General features: G+C 44.1%; 3 protein-coding genes across 9 annotated transcripts in view; 1 reads left to right on the forward strand and 2 right to left on the reverse strand.

Moving 5' to 3' along the window:
- The window catches only part of enkur (enkurin, TRPC channel interacting protein), a 3,353-nt gene extending 2,205 nt beyond the window's left edge, over positions 1–1,148 (reverse strand). Inside the window, exons 1-3 of the mRNA XM_072678682.1 lie at positions 916–1,148; positions 263–408; positions 1–48 (exon numbers count right to left, since the gene is read on the reverse strand). The exon at positions 1–48 is cut by the window's left edge and continues 185 nt beyond it. Of these exons, the coding sequence (XP_072534783.1) occupies positions 1–48; positions 263–408; positions 916–995 (274 nt within the window). The 5' untranslated portion in view covers positions 996–1,148. The remainder of the gene's footprint in view (positions 49–262; positions 409–915) is intronic.
- Positions 1,149–1,388: 240 nt separating this feature from the next.
- On the forward strand, positions 1,389–7,243 carry LOC140555446 (threonine synthase-like 1). 3 transcript variants are annotated; one of them, XM_072678684.1, is made up of 3 exons: positions 1,400–1,475; positions 1,751–2,052; positions 4,841–7,243. In XM_072678684.1, exon 3 carries the CDS (start codon positions 4,871–4,873, stop codon positions 7,055–7,057), a length of 2,187 nt encoding a protein of 728 aa, XP_072534785.1. In that variant the 5' UTR covers positions 1,400–1,475; positions 1,751–2,052; positions 4,841–4,870; the 3' UTR covers positions 7,058–7,243. The 3 variants fall into 3 exon arrangements, with proteins under 3 accessions (XP_072534784.1, XP_072534785.1, XP_072534786.1); XM_072678683.1 differs by lacking the exon at positions 1,751–2,052 and having other exon boundaries at positions 1,389–1,475; XM_072678685.1 differs by lacking the exon at positions 1,751–2,052 and having other exon boundaries at positions 1,425–1,444.
- A 1,795-nt stretch (positions 7,244–9,038) lies between these two features.
- Positions 9,039–16,517, reverse strand: part of dpp6a (dipeptidyl-peptidase 6a) — a 461,345-nt gene continuing 453,866 nt past the window's right edge. For all 5 annotated transcript variants that reach the window (XM_072679277.1, XM_072679276.1, XM_072679278.1 and 2 more), the window contains 2 exons: positions 15,448–15,521; positions 9,039–12,035 (listed from right to left, as the gene is read on the reverse strand). In XM_072679277.1, the coding sequence (XP_072535378.1) occupies positions 11,886–12,035; positions 15,448–15,521 (224 nt within the window). In that variant the 3' untranslated portion in view covers positions 9,039–11,885. The remainder of the gene's footprint in view (positions 12,036–15,447; positions 15,522–16,517) is intronic.

Raw genomic sequence — 16,517 nt, forward strand, 5'->3', positions numbered from 1 at the left:
GCTGAGGCTTCTTAGGGTTGCCCTCATCTCCATATGAGAAAGGCTTCTCTGAAGGAGCAGTAGAGTGAACTTACTTAGTTACTGATACTTACCATTTAAGCTCAATACACGAGTGTTATTAGCTTAAATATGCAAAATTAATACATCTACAGATTATTTACTCTAACCGTTGGATGTTCAGAAGCTCTCAGGTCCTTTTTCACGTTAAGTTACTTGGCAAATAAACCCATATAAGTACAAAACACATGCACATGCTGCTTACTCTCTGGAAGTTTGGGCTCCTTGGAGCGCTTCAAGAGGTATTTCTCTGGAGAGGGGATGTCCACTTTCGCTGGTCCCATAGTCTTGTTGGAGGCTTTGTGTAGCTGTTTCTCCTGCTTCACTTGATCTCTAAACTTGGACGTATACCTAAGAAAAATGATCATTAATGATAAGCGTAGTGTAAGTGCACTGCCTGGATGACCTACCTACTGTACCTACTGTACTCCTATTAACACATTAGCTACTCCTGCTGCTGCCACTGGCACTCACTCACTTCACGTTGCACCCATTGCTGACACAGATGTGCAAATGCACACAGACAGCTTATCTAGTCCCTGTAGAGAAGATGAACTGCCAATAGAATAGGACTCCCTGCAGGAGCATATGAACATGACCCTATTGGCTCCATGCTGCCTAATAAAGCCAGACGTGGGCTAGTAGAGGGGTATAAAGCCCCCCAGCATTGAGGAGCTGTGGAGCAGTGGAGGAACTGTGTCCTCTGGAGTGATGGATGGTGGTGATGGTGCTCCATCCAGTACTTTTGGGATGAGTTGAGGAGCAGGGGGTGAGGTGGGGTGATGATCATCCAATAAAAGCAGGGTAAACTCCTTTTTAACATCTTAAATTTAATAAAATTAAATAAAATTAACTTACCTCGGTGGTTTGGGAATTTTCTCCTCTTCTCTGGGAATAAGATTGTATATGCTTTCAACTGGATATATTATTTTGGACATTTTAAATGGAAGAAAAAAATTATTAATATTGATAATAATAATAATAATAATTACAGAATATAATAAAACTGAATAATTAAACAAAAACAATAAAATAATAATAATAAAAATAAACACGGTAAGTTTCTGGCTGTAAACAGAAGCTGGGCTGCAGCTGAGCGCTTTGTTGATGACACGTTACCAAGACAACGGTCGCTACGTAACAGCTGCGTTTACTTATTTCCAAAATAATAATAAACACTAAATATTTTTAAACGTTCATATTATTATTTAGCGTAGAAATCACTTACAATTGTTGCCTAAAAATGCAGTAAAATAAAGTTAATTATTTTATAGAGTCAACATCGAGTGACGGGGGACTGTCCTCGCGCGGTAGCCGTACTACGTCAGCAGTGTTTACATGCAGCACATGTCAGCCGAGCAGGGAGGAGGTCAGGTTGGGCTCTGTGGTAAACCTGCACGTTTGTAGATGTTTTACAGGTAAAATAATCGATAATAAATGTTGATCAGATGTAAAACGTACATCTGCTGTGGAGATCTCTGCAGTTTAGTGCTGTAGGTGAAGGTGGGTGTGTGTGTTAGCTAGCTGTGTAGCCATAGCTGCTAATAGAGCTGCTCAGACATGGCTCATTTAAATACTACAGTCTGATTAAGGTCGGTGCCTTTATGTCAGTATCAGTATTACACCGATCAGCCATAACATGAAAACCCCCAACCGGTGAAGTAACTCAATAACACTGATGATCTGGTTCCAGTGCCACCTGTCAAGGGATGGATACATCAGACAGGTGATGGTGAAGGTGATGGTGAAGGTGATGGAGGTCCGGAAGCAGCAGTCCTGAAGAATCTGAAACACTTTGAGAAGAACCAGAAACTGTGATGTTCTAGACGACGATAATGGGGCAGTGGTGGCTCAGCGGTTAGAGCGCCGGGATATCGATAACAGGGTTGTGGGTTCGATTCCCGGGCTCGACAAGCTGCCACTGTTGGGCCCTTGAGCAAGGCCCTTTACCCTCTCTGCTCCCCGGGCGCTGGAGTTGGCTGCCCACCGCTCTGGGTGTGTGTGTGTGTACTCACTGCCCCTAACACATGTGTGTGTGTGTGTGAGTGTGTGTTCACCACCAGATGGGTTAAATGCGGAGGACACATTTCGCTGTACACTGTACAGTGACAAATACGTGCACCTTTACCTTTTGCACCTTTGGGTCATCAGAACATCTCCGAAACATCAGGCAGACACTCTTGTGGAGTGTCCCTGGTATGCAGTGGTCAGTACCTACCAAAAGTATGGTAGGGTCATGGAGGCTCAAGGCTTCATTGATGTTTGTGGAGGCTCTACCTACACAACTACTTACAGTTGTTTTGGCATCACAAGGGGGACCTAACAATATTAGATCAATTTAATGATCAATTTTAATGCTATGGCTGATGGTAGATATTATTTATTATGTGTTCTAGTTATATATTATTATATTGCAAAATGGGTCTTGCAGGTCATATAATTTCCTCATTACCCTTAGGCAACAGAAATATAGCTACTCCTACAGAAAGTGGTGGAGGTGGTTCTCCATCACTGTGTTCCTCATTAGAACATCTCCAAAGTTCTCCTCTCTCATGGAGTCTAGTATCATTTAGAGTTCTCCTCAGATCAACACCTGGTTTGGTGGTAAATCAGGGCTTAATGATGGTAAATCAGGTGAGCTGCTGCTGCTGCTGCTGCTGCTGATGGAGTTGAACACATCCTCCACGCTGTGCTGGCTGGACTGGGGGGCGTCCAGGAGAACCCTGGAGGAACCGAGCCAGCTCTGTTCTTCAGACTAGCTCACCGACAAGATCTCACTACTTTCTCTCTTCAGAATGAGAAGCTCTTGTTTCTCCTTTCTACTGGATTTATGTATTGTATAAAATAATAGAGAAGCCTTCACAGTTTCATGTATTTCCAAAACACCTGATCAGCTCATAAAGGCCTAAAATCCCCTTCAGAATCAGGTGTTTTTGGGTGGGTTATCCTGTCTACAGTAGGTTATGTGATCAGATGCATTTTTGCTGTAACAGTGATAGCTCTTCGGTGTAAAACCAGCTTCTTTCACACCTTATTTAACACCGGGAGATGATCACCACACCGTCACAATAGCTGTTGCAGTGGTTACAGTTGGGGAATTTCTACAAAATCTGCAAAATCGCTCAGTGCATTTTAAGTGACAATGTGAAAAATGGCCAGAGGCTCTGGGTAATAGACCATGTCTACCCCTGAGCGATTATCTAAAGCACTGTGATACTGACACACAGAGAAATTGCTGTGATAGCTGTAAGAAAATGTTGGACACGTACTGAGCATTATACCACTGATATAATAGCCATGAAATCCTAGAATAGCCTGGGAAAATATAGGGGAAAAAATGAAGCTTTGCCTTATCAGATCCAGCGGAAATGGACACTATATGGACAAAAGTATTGGGACACAACTCTTAATCATTACGTAAGGTGTTTGATTCAGTCCCATTGTATAAAATCAAGCCCCTAGCCCTGCAGTCTGTCTTTCTTCCACACATCAGTGAAAGAACGGGAGGTTCTGAAGAGCTCACTGAACTCCAGCGTGGTTCTGTATGTAATAGGAGACACCGCTGCACCAACAACAACAAGGCAGCTGGTGAAATTTAGACCTTCCCTCCTAGATCTTCCTCCATCAGCTGTGAGTGGTTTTATTATTATTGAACAGTGGAAGCGTTTAGAAGGAAGGGCCGAGGTCAGGGCCGAGTGCTGAGCTCAGAGCATAGTGCAGAGCTCCACCACCTACCACCTGCTGCTGGTAGAGCTTAGAGCAAAGGGGGACCAGCTCCATATCGACCAGCTCCATATAGGAGCGTTATCGCAGGTCCTTCCTTCCTGCTACACACAAAAAATACTATGTGCAATTAAGAGTCATTTGCAATAACCTGTAAATAATATCATTATTGCTTTTTTAATTCTTATTTATATTGTGTATATAGTGTAAATTATTTATCTACATTTTTGTAACTGAGTGTCTTGCTATCCCTTTCTGCTGTGACACTGAGAATTTCCTCACTGTGGGACTAATAAAGGATTATCTTATCTTATCTTAATAATGCCTATGGGGTTAGAATGGGATTGTAGGTGTCCCAATACTTTTGTCCATATAGTGTATCGTCTTATAACAGTTTCCAGAAGGGAAACCAATTCAAAGTTCATTCATAATTGAATAATTTAAGGCAGTGGTCTCCAACCCTGCTCCTGGAGAACTACGGACTTTGAATCCGGCCCAAATGAATCCATGAAATGCTTTCAGGCGCCCTCTATTGGCTGAATGTGGCGTGCTAAGCTGTGTCCGAAACTGTGGCCTATTCACTTGCAATGCTCGTTTGTGCTGACCAGCATCACAATGGGAGTAATAGGATCTACCCTGTCTACCAGAGGCCAGTTGTGCTCTCTTGGTCTCCGGCTGCTGATGCTGAAGCAGCATGACACGGGATTCGAACATGCGATCCTCGGGCCTTAGTGTCAGCGCCTTAGTCCGCTGAGGCACTCGGAGCCCCATGTCTGTTTAGTGTACATCGTTTGTACCCTATAGATGACCATAGTGCATTATGGGATTGTTGCAGTGCACTATACAGTGCATAGGGCACAATTTCGAACACAGCTGTAGATTGTGGTTGGGGTGGAAATCTGCAGGAATCTAACTCTCCACACTGTTAAAAATACAAGATCTTTGAGAAACCTTTGGAGGAACCTCTTAAGGTACTTAAGGAACCTCCAAAAGCTTTTAACAGTGCAGGAGGAGACTTCTGCTTTAAGGTGATTAACACAGTTTCCCCCTTCTTCCTCAGATCCATTCTGCAATTCAGGAAGTATTCAAGATGACCTCAAGATGCTTCAGCCGTTTGTTGGTGAAAATGAGGAAACTGAGGTTCGGCGGTCAACCCTCTTCCACATACCTACAAACAGCATGGCTGTCTACGAAGAGCCCACAGTCGCAGGAGAGAAACATTCTTCTAATGGGTCCTCCTGGAGCAGGGAAGACCTCAGTGGGTCGCATCTTGGCTCACAAGCTTGGCGTGCCTGTGGTCGACATAGATGACGACGTCCTGGAGAGGACGTGGGGGATGCCTGTGGCAGACAAGCTGGCTGAAGTCGGAGGGGAGCGTTTTTTGGACGAAGAAGGCCAGGCGGTGTGTAACTTTTCGGCTTCCGGATGCGTGATCTCGCTGACTGGCTCCAATCCACTCCACTCAGACGCCATGCTCCACTTAAAACGTTCTGGACTTGCCGTTTACCTGGACGTTGATGAAAACGACATCCTCGAGAGGCTGTCCAGAATGAAAGTGAACAGGATCGTGGGGCAGGGGGCTGGCATCTCCATGAGCGAGATCTTGCACTACAGGAAGCAGTTTTACGAGAAGTGGTCGGACACAAGAGTGCTCTGCGGTAGAGGGGACAGTGTTGAGGAAGTGGTGGAGAAGGTCCTTCAAGTTCTGGAGAGATATCAGGGCTCAGAATCAGAGACTTTTACCACAACTAGGACAAATGCACCAACTGGAGACCCAAAGTTCTTCAGTGACGTTGTTGTGGAGGGTCTGGCTCCGGATGGAGGCCTGTATGTGCCTACTGAAGGCTTTCCAAAGTTGGGACCTTCTGAATGGCTCCGACTAGCCGACATGCCTTATTCTGAGCGGGCGCTAGTCATCCTCGAGAAGTGCATACATCCGATGGACATCTCTCCTTTGGAACTCCGTTCCATGGTTGGCCAGGCCTATGGGGAGAACTTTGCCAGTGGTTCATCAGTCGCACCTGTTAAACATCTGGTTGAGGATCAGTACCTGCTGGAGCTCTTCCATGGACCGACTGCATCCTTTAAAGACCTAGCCTTGCAGTTAATGCCACAGCTGTTTGCTCACTGTCTCCCACAGATGTGCAACTACCTGATCCTGGTGGCCACATCTGGAGATACGGGCAGTGCCGTTCTCAGTGGGTTTAGCAGCCTCAAGGAGAGCGACCGGGAGCGTGTTGGGTTGTTGGTGTTCTTCCCGGAAGATGGAGTGAGCCTCGTTCAGAAGCTGCAGATGACTGGCTTTCGAGAGGGAAACGTCCGCTCTGTAAGCGTCCTGTCTGACTTTGACTTCTGCCAAAGGAGCATTAAGAGGATGTTTGGAGACGCTGGTCTGGGTGGTCACTTGGCTGTTGAGTACGCTACCGTTCTGAGCACTGCCAACTCCATAAACTGGGCACGCCTCCTCCCGCAGGTTGTTTACCATTGCTCGGCCTACCTGGACCTACTCAAAAACGGAACGGTCAAGTTTGGGAACCCAGTCGATGTCTGTATACCTACAGGAAACTTCGGCAACGCCATGTCCGCCATCTACGCCAAACAAATGGGAATCCCAATCCGGAATGTCATTTGTGCGTCCAATCAGAACCGCGTAATCTCCGACTTCATCTCCACTGGACAGTATGATCTCCGCGGCAGGAAGCTCATGGTGTCAAGTTCTCCTGCTATTGACATTCTCAAGTCCTCAAATCTCGAGAGGTTCATATATCATGCCTCGGGTGGAGATGGAGGTCTTGTCCGAGATTTGTTTGTGAGCCTCGAGAAGCAGCAGGGGTTCTCAGTGTCTGAGGGTTTGCTACAGAGGATACGGCAGGATGTCCAGGCAGGCTGGTGCTCGGAGGAAGACTGTCTGTCCACCATTCATAAGGTATACTCCAAAACTGGCTATATAATGGACACTCACACTGCTGTAGCCAAAGCGGTGGCTGACCGGCTGCACGACAGGACGTGCCCTCTAGTGCTGTGCTCCACGGCGCACCACGGCAAGTTTGCCCCGGCAGTTCTTAAAGCTCTTCGCTGCTCCGACATCCCAGATCAGCCTCTGGAGCAGCTGAAGGCACTTTGCGCTATTGGGGGACCAGAGCAAATGCACAAGGCTCTGTATAAGTGCCTGAGGGAGGGTGCAAGCCGGCCACATGTGGTGTGCAAGCCCGATTTTCATGCGCTAACGGATGAAGTAGAGGCTATGATACAGGACTCGTTCCTGAAGGCCAGGTGACTTCACAGCAGGAGATGACCCTAATCCATGGTGGAGGGATACATGCAAAAAGTGTTGTAAGACAAAGTAGTTCCCTAGTAAGACTTATTCCTGCCACTATTTTACCACCATCATCATTCCATGTAACCTCAGAAGACGCTCGCAGGTTCACTGGTGGGGTTGGATAGTAAATAAAGTGGCCATATTTGTGCTGTAGTCTTGTTGTGGATTGGTTTCTTTCACCCCCACTGTAATGAAATTGAGTTGGTAAGTTTTTCTACAGTGCACCACAGTTTTACACCAAACCCCCTCTCTGAATGACTCTCAACGGCCGTAGTTTCCAAACATGTCCACTAGATGGTGCTGTCTACCTGCCTTAAAAGTAAATTCTCCAATGATCTGTATAAGGGTCTCATACTCGCATAACTACAGAACTACAGAACATGTTAGTGTCGTAGTTTGGACTGGATTGATTATAATATTAGAGAATAACTGAATAATAATAATAATAATAATAATAATAATAGATGAAGGTTAAGGATATCCAACAGCAGTGACAGCAGTTTAAGGTGTTCCCTGTTCTTTTACATGTAATTGAACGTTTTTTAGGCCGTTTATTATTAGGCCTTTAGTGAGTGGGATCAGGTGGATGTGGAGGGTTTAATACTAAACTGTACTCTATACATAGATGCAGGACAATTCAAAAGTTTGGGATCATTTGTCATATTCATTATTGTTGCCATTTTGTATTCAATAATATCTCCTGCAGTGAAGTATTGTTCAATGTATTTCTTGATGTTTTGATGATGAAATGATCAAATAACACTATACTAAAATTCTCAAAGTAGTCCGGTTCTCTGAACCATTAGATCACTAGGTTGTGGGTGCTTGCTTCAGTTGGTTTAGGTTGACACATGCTGGAGTGTTTATGTATTTATGTATTTATTTTTATATAAGTTGGAATTTACAGTCCCCGTTTACACCTGGTCAATTCATGTGACTGGTATCTGGACTGTAGCCTGATAACATTTTAGCCACGTGTTTACATGAGTAATCAAATACGTCTACGCCAGACTAAAATCCGCAATGTTCTCGTTTTGATTGTACTGGGAGGGGTTTGTGTTGTACTAGGAGGGGTTTTGGTTGTATTGGGAGGGGGTTAGGTTGTACTGGGAGGGGTTTTGGTTGTATTGAGAGGAGTTTCTGATGTATTGGGAGGGGGTTCGGCTGTACTGGGAGGAGTTTAATTTGTACTGGGAGGGGTCTCAGTTGTATTGAGAGCCGTTTTGGTTGTATTGGGAGGAGTTTCGGATGTATTGGGAGAGGTTTGGGTTGTACTGGGAGGGGTTTTGGTTGTATTGAGAGGAGTTTCAGATGTATTGGGAGGGGTTTGGGTTGTACTGGGAGGTGTTTTGGTTATACTGGGAGGGGTTCGTTGTATTGGGAGGGGTTTCAGATGTATTGGGAGGGGTTTAATTTGTACTGGGAGGGGTCTCAGTTGTATTGAGAGCCGTTTTGGTTGTATTGGGAGGAGTTTCGGATGTATTGGGAGGGGTTTAATTTGTACTGGGAGGGGTCTCAGTTGTATTGAGAGCCGTTTTGGTTGTATTGGGAGGAGTTTCGGATGTATTGGGAGAGGTTTGGGTTGTACTGGGAGGTGTTTTAGTTATACTGGGAGGGTTTCGGTTGTATTGGGAGGGGTTTCTGTTGTTTCGGGAGGAGTTTAGGTTGTACTGGGAGGAGTTTCGTTTGTACTGGGAGGAGTTTCAGTTGTATTGGGAGTCATTTTGATTGTACTGGGAGGGGTTTTGATTGTGTAATGTGTCTTGGAGAGATGGATGTGTTTACACTGCTATAACGTGGCTCAGATGCGTCTCAGACCCCCCTCCTGAACTGGTTTGAGTGATGGGATTAGTATATGGTTTAAATGAGTCTTGGATGTGTTCACATTTATGCAGTTTTATGAGGTGTATACGTACGTAAGGAAAATATCACACTTCACGATGGTAAAATAACGTTTATTCTGGCAGATGCCTTCATGCCACATTCCACAATGCACCTCCTCCAAAGATTTGGTCAACAAAGTGATGGTCCTCCAGTTTTGCTGTGTGAAGTAGAATCCCGTCGTGCCATAGCTCCTTCCTGCATGTCCACTGTTCATCACGAGAGTCCAGAGCAATAAGCAGAAACGCCACCGACCTCTGAGCGTCCGGCTTCGCCCGGCCAACGGACAGAAGCAGGAGAACGAGAACGCAAATGTTCCGAATGCTGTATGTACAGGAAACACTCAGATATTAAGAGACTAAAATGATATTCGAGTAACATTTATACACCGATCTGACGAGACTGGGTTTCACTCACAAAACTACCGTAAATGAAAACACAGGTCGGTAAGGAACATTCAAGCCGTCAAAAAATACTAATACATGGAATATTCGAGCATTAAAAAATAGCTTGGAGTTGCAAAAGGATTTGCAGGCATGCACAATGAATGCATCCAGAGGAAACATGGACGTCTCATTCAAATGAAGTGAGGGGAAAGAAAAGGAAGAAGAAACAAAAACGTAAACTTGAGCCTCAAGAGCTTTCAGAAATGCAGGAAAAGGAAATTTACAGCGTTTTCCTCATGTACAGTCCTGTGCAAAAGCTTTAACTACGGTACTGTGAGTTGTAAATGTCATGAAACTGGACTTTACCTAAGCTGAAGGGGAATTCCACTCATTTCTCAGAATTTCTGCGTAATTCAATGGTTACAGTGAAATCGGGCGTCTAAAAAAGTTTGATGCTACGAAAAGCTTCATCACATGGACCTCTTACACCAAACGGTGATGAATACACAGTTCGGAGAAGGTTGTGGCCTGAAATGTGCTAAGAAAAAAGTCATGGTGGAGGGATACATGAAGTGCTGTCCAAAATAGTCCCAAATTGGCTTCCCAAGGCCATTATTTTACCATCATGAGCATTACATGTAAAACTCAGATGACACATGGTGGAGTTGGAGGTGGAGGTGGTAGGTAGGGTAAATAAAATGGCTACATTTGTGTTGTAGTCATGGCGACCTGGTTCACCTGATTCACCTGGTTCCATTCACCACCACTGTAAAGAACTTCAGAGACGACAAGTTTCTCCATATTGAACCACGGTTTCACACCAAATCCACCAAACTTTGATGGTTTTTAAACTGAGCCACTGAATTAAGCCAAATTTCTGAATTTTTGACAGTCGCCGGACTTCCCCTTTAACTGGCAACAGTCTCCTAAAACAACGATTTGTACAGTAACGTGTTCCATTCATACGTTCATGGTAATATTACTATAATTTATCTTATGTACAGGTTTGTTTGGGCATGTAATCAACAAAAACTCGTATCTATCAGACTGGTCTTCAGGCCCGTTTCTGGGCACGCCTTCGTTTTAACCACTGAGGCTAAATTGAAATCATCCTATAATTCATCAGAATTTCATTTCATGCTTCTTTAGGACTCCGAGTCCCTTCAGTTGGGGACGTCCAACAGCACTGATGAAGCGTCTTATTGGTTGTAAAACGACACTGATTCACACTCATGCACAAAATCAACAGTCCTTAGGTCCACAGTGACACGTGGTTTCTGTTCCCTAATGGTGTTTCAATGGAACGTCTTCCACAGCAGTTGATTGGCGACGTTCGAGAGTTCGGGTGCACGGGTGTCGCAGTTCCAAGATCCGGTGGTTTAAAAAAAACAATGAGCCTTTCAATGACCTTGTGGTGTATTTATAAGGAGGCTCCTTGCTCGTGAAGGATTGCTTGCTTGCTCCCGCAGTAAGGCACAGTGACTAAAACTAGATAATGTGCTTGGTTTAGCACTGAGAGACTACCACACCAAAGAAAAGCTGGACCGGGAGACGATGTCAACAGTCTTCCAGAGCGGTCGTGGTCTGTGCGGGTGAGGAAATGAATATTTTGAAAAAAGAAACGCTCGTTATTTGTTTTCTCGGCTCCCGTTTCGGGTTGGTTTCAACACTGGTTTAAATACACACTCGAGGCTACAAGGTTTCCAAGATCAGGACGAAATCTGAACACTGAAAAACGAGTTTATTAATACCCAGGATGATGATGATGATGATGATGATGGTGTTGTGTTTTTTTTTCTTTTTCTTTTTTTTTGTCGTGTGCTACTTTACATCGGAACGACAGACACAAGCACAATCAGACATGAGCGAATTTCATTTCTTTTTTTTTTTTTTTTTACCTTTTTGACGTACAACCACAACCCCCACCCTCCCGAAACACCGCCCGAACATCTCCCCCAACCTCCAACACCAGCCAGCACCATCAGCAGAGTCTTCGCGCTCAGTCTCCAGACTTTGTGCTATAAAATCAAGCCCACCTTCCTGTGAGTCCTGAAGGTTGTAGCAGGAGGGGCGTCGATGGTCACTGCCTCCAGCAGTCATGAGCCTCAGAGCAGCTTGCTCATTGAAAGTGACAAGACAAGCCACCGGCAAGACTGCCGCCGCTGCCACCGCTGCCACCGCCGCCACTGCCGCCGCCTCCTCCTGTAGACCCCTACACCCCTGGCCTGCTGGGTGGAAAAAGGCAGTCTAGGCCACCCGCCAGACGTCCGCAGTCCTGCAGAGCCAGAAAGGGCTGCGGGTCTAACATCAAGGGAGCAGCAAGGGGAACGAGAAGCAAGCATCCACCAGGGGGCAGTCATGGGTTACGGTGAGCGATAAGTGAGGACGATGACCTTGGAGAGTAAACTGGGGGAAAGAAAAACAAAAACAAACTGGAGGGCTAAAAAGGATGGTTTGCATATCGTGTGGCAAAAGGAGCTGGCTTTGTGCTTGGGTGCCGTGGGTCAGAGGGGGCGGGGCTAACCCTCGTCTTCGGTCTCCTCCTCCAGAGCTTCCTCGAACACGTACTCCGGTAGCCTGAAGCATTCCTCAAAAAAGTTGACCAGAGACTGGCTGAGGTGCTGCCGTGTCGCCTCGCTGTGGATGAAGTGGCCTTCGTCTGGGTAGATCTGGAACGAGACCAGAACATCAGGCTGAGGCTAATGTTAGGTTACACTGGCCTCAAAACTGAAGAGCGTTGATGGGAGGCTTACGAAATACACTGTATGGACAAAAGTTTGTAGACACCCCTTCTAATGAATGCATGCAGCTACTTTAAGTTGAACCTATTGGCTAACACAGCTTGTTTAATTCTGGTAGAGAAGTACTGCTAATAGAATATGACTCTACTGCCTATTGTCACCATCCTGCCTAATAATGCCAGGCGTGGGCTAGAGGGGTATAAAGCCCCCCAGCATTGAGGAGCTGTGGAGCAGTGGAAGAACTGTGTTCTCTGGAATGATGGTGGTGGAGCTCCATCCAGTACTTTAGGATGAGCTGGGGATGATGAGGTAGGGTGGTGATCATCATCCAACATCCTGACTCAGCAAGCCTTCCCTGGACAGTAAAGACAGTTACTCCAACAAAAGCAGGATGGACTCTTTTTTAATAGAGTGAATGAGCATGTGTCCCAATACTACTGTCATTTGAGTGTGTGTGGGGACAGGATCTTAAACATGCTTGTTTCAGTCTAGTGGCTCTAAGCTATAAAATAAAGGTGCTACATTGGGCAATTTTGAGCGATCCATGAAAGAACCATCACTTCCATCACACAAATGGCTCTTTGTGGAACCAAAAAGGTTCTTCTATGGCTCTGGTCTTCAAATTTGGACCTTGAATCCAGATTTTGTTCTCACTGGAATGCACTGTCACGTCTACCAAGGATTGGATCCTGCTTTCCAGGTCCAGACTCGAAGACCACTGTTCTAGAGCACTGCTTAAAGAACCCTTTGTAGCACCTTGTGTACATTTGTCTTTCTACCGTCGTGGGTTTATTCTGATGTTATATTGAGCTTTACAGGTAGACACTCTTACTGACCACTAACGTTATGATTATTAAGATTTGTTCTAATGTTATATAGAGTTAATTACAGGTAGACACTCTTACTGACCACTAACGTTATGATTATTAAGATTTGTTCTAATGTTATATAGAGTTAATTACAGGTAGACACTCTTACTGACCACTGACTTTATGATTATTAAGATTTGTTCTAATGTTTTATAGAGTTAATTACAGGTAGATACTCACTGGCCACTGACTTTATGTCTATTTGGGTTTATTTTAATGTTATATAGAGTTAATAACAGGTAGACACTCTCACTGACCACTGACTTTATGTCTATTTGGGTTTATTTTAATGTTATATAGAGTTAATTACAGGTAGACACTCTCATTGACCACTGACTTTATGTTTATTTGGGTTTATTCTGATGTTATATAGAGTTAAATACAAGTAGACATTCTTACTGACCACTGACTTTGTTTATTAAGGTTTATTCTAATGTTATACAGAGTTAATTACAGGTAGACACTCTCACTGACCACTGAGTTTATGTCTATTTGGGTTTATTCTGATGTTATATAGAGTTAATTACAGGTAGACACTCTTTACTCTTTACTTCAGACTAATGAACATGTATTTTTGATTATGCATTTTCAGTCAGAAAGATGGGCACTTGAAAAAAATAGGATATTGGCCTTCATATTTCTTGCACTGTCACGTCTACCAAGGATTGGATCCTGCTTTCCAGCTCCAGACTCGAAGACCACTGTTCTAGAGAACTGATTAAAGAACCCTTTGTAGCACCTTGTGTCCATATGTCTTTCTACTATCACTTTAAAGTAACCGTTTCATCTATAAACTACAACACAGCTAACCCTGATCCTGAGCTTATTGGAATTCCTCAGCATTTTCCATTTGCGCCACTCCAACTGGCCCCAATTAGCAATCACTTATTATCAACAACATCACGGTTAATGAACGAACTGGGTCCTGACGCCGAGAACTGCAGATATGGTCCAAATTAGCAATGTAGCTTCAGAAGCCGAGAGTTCGTGGCTCGTCAGAACAAACAGGGTCATAGTTTGTCACACGCCAGCGTGGCCTACGCCACCTCTCATCCGATGGAAAAGCAGCCGTCCTCCTCATTAGCATGCCATTAGACAAGAGGAGCAGTCCTGCACGGTAGCGGCCGAAAAAGCTTCCCGCTGAATATCTGACCCTAATTAATTCCAGAGGTATTCAACATCCATCAATTAAAAGAGGGCCCTATTAGGGAGCAGAGAGCAAAGAGGGATTCTCCTGCTGTACCACTCTAATTGGATTAGCTGACTAATCCTTCTCCTGATGGGGGCAGATCACGCTGTCACAGGAATACAGTGGCCCAGTAATCGCAGTAATCATGCCTGTATATGTAGTTGAGTTTTCTTGTTTAGCTTCCTATTTATGGACTCTAGTCCATATTTACGATGAGAATTTTGGACAAAAGTATGGGGACACCTGCTCGTTCATCGTTTCTTCTGAAATCAAGGGTGTTGAAAATGTTTTTATCCTGATTTTGTTGGAGTAACTGTCTCTACTGTCCAGGGAAGAAGGCTTTCTGCTCGATTTTCTGAGGTCAGGATGATGATCACCACCCCACCTCATTTTCCCCAACTTCTGTCCAGCTCAACCCCATCATTCCAGAGAACACAGCTCTTCCACTCCCAGCATTGAGCTGTGGAGCTTTAAACCCCTCTACTAGCCCACGCCTGGCATTATTAGGCAGCATTGAGGCCAATAGGTTCATGTTTATTTCTCCAACTCATCCCAAAAGTACTGGATGGAGCACCAGTTCCACTGCTCCACAGCTCAACGCTTTGGGGGGCTTTGTACCCCTCTAGTAGCCCCTCAGCAATGGGTGCCACTCAAAGTAGCCGAATGCATTCACTAGAAGGGGTGTCCACAAACAAAAATTCCATAAAGACCCATAAGGTTTCCTTTTGTATGAAAAGCTTTTCAACCAATTGTTGAACCACCAAAGCATTCAGATGTTTCCTCATAATGTGAGGAGCCGTCACATCTACAGCCGATAGTCCCTCTCTAGGCCAATTATTTGGACACCTGTTGACACCACCATGTTATGTTCTTCTGGTTTATGGATCTGCTTCTGGATTCATTTTTATTTTTTGGATAGAGCCCAGTTTTCCAGGTGTTTCCTGCTATAACATTCCCACCGCCACTCAGAAAAGGCTTGTTCATTGATCAGGTTTATTGATCCATAACAAAATGTTGCCAAGACAAATCCAGGCCGAAGTGAACTTCCGTACTGAGCCTAGTTGCCAAGACACAACAGGTGTCCATGCCCTCTGGGATCAATGGAGAGCTAATCTAGTTAGCTATCGGGTATCGGCGAAATCCTTGGCTGTAGCAGTAGATGAAGAACGCAGAAACTTCTTCATGTACTTCGACAGCAATTAACTTGCTGGCGCAGCACGAATCTGTGAATCTGCAAGGCAAAGTACGTACGTAGCAGTCGCAGACACAGGTGGTCTATTACCTGTAGAGTGTAGTTGGCTTTCTCGCTGATTAACTTGGAGATGAATTTGGCCGTGTGCTGAAAATGTACTTTTTCTGCAAAGGGAAAAAAAAGAACATTTATATTTAGCTGATACTTTCATCCAAGGCCACTTAATTAACCACCAGCAGGGGCCGTCTCTGTGGGGCAGCTGGAGGTTAAGTGCCTTGCTCAAGGACACAGTGGCAGTGAGGATCAGCTGCCACCAAACCCCAAAAGTCTAGAGTCAGAGCCAAATTCTCTGAATGCTGTACTAACACAAAGTCCTTAAAATATAAAATATATGATATAAATGATATAAAAATATATCTCTAAAATAGTTTATTCTAATGTTATATAGAGTTAATTACAGGTAGACACTCTCACTGACCACTGACTTTATGATTATTAAGGTTTATTCTAATGTTACATAGAGTTAATTACAGGTAGATACTCACTGGCCACTGACTTTATGATTATTAAGGTTTATTCTAATGTTACATAGAGTTAATTACAGGTAGATACTCACTGGCCACTGACTTTATGATTATTAAGGTTTATTCTAATGTTACATAGAGTTAATTACAGGTAGATACTCACTGGCCACTGACTTTATGTTTATTTGGGTTTATTCTAATGTTATATAGAGTTAATTACAGGTAGATACTCTCAATGACCACTGACTTTATGTTTATTTGGGTTTATTCTAATGTTATATAGAGTTAATTACAGGTAGACACTCTCGATGACCACTGACTATGTTTATTTGGGTTTATTCTAATGTTATATAGAGTTAATTACAGGTAGACACTCTTACTGACCACTGACTTTATGTTTATTTGGGTTTATTCTAATGTTATATAGAGTTAATTACAGGTAGACACTCCCACTGACCACTGACTTTATGATTATTAAGGTTTATTCTAATGTTATATTGAGTTTTACAGGTAGACACTCTCGATGACCACTGACTTTATGTTTATTTAGGTTTATTCTAATGTTATATAGAGTTTTACAGGTAGACACTCTTGATGACCACTGACTATGTTTATTTGGGTTTATTCTAATGTTAT

This window comes from Salminus brasiliensis, chromosome 5, assembly GCF_030463535.1.
Source record: "Salminus brasiliensis chromosome 5, fSalBra1.hap2, whole genome shotgun sequence".
In the NCBI taxonomy this organism is placed as follows: Eukaryota; Metazoa; Chordata; class Actinopteri; order Characiformes; family Bryconidae; genus Salminus; species Salminus brasiliensis.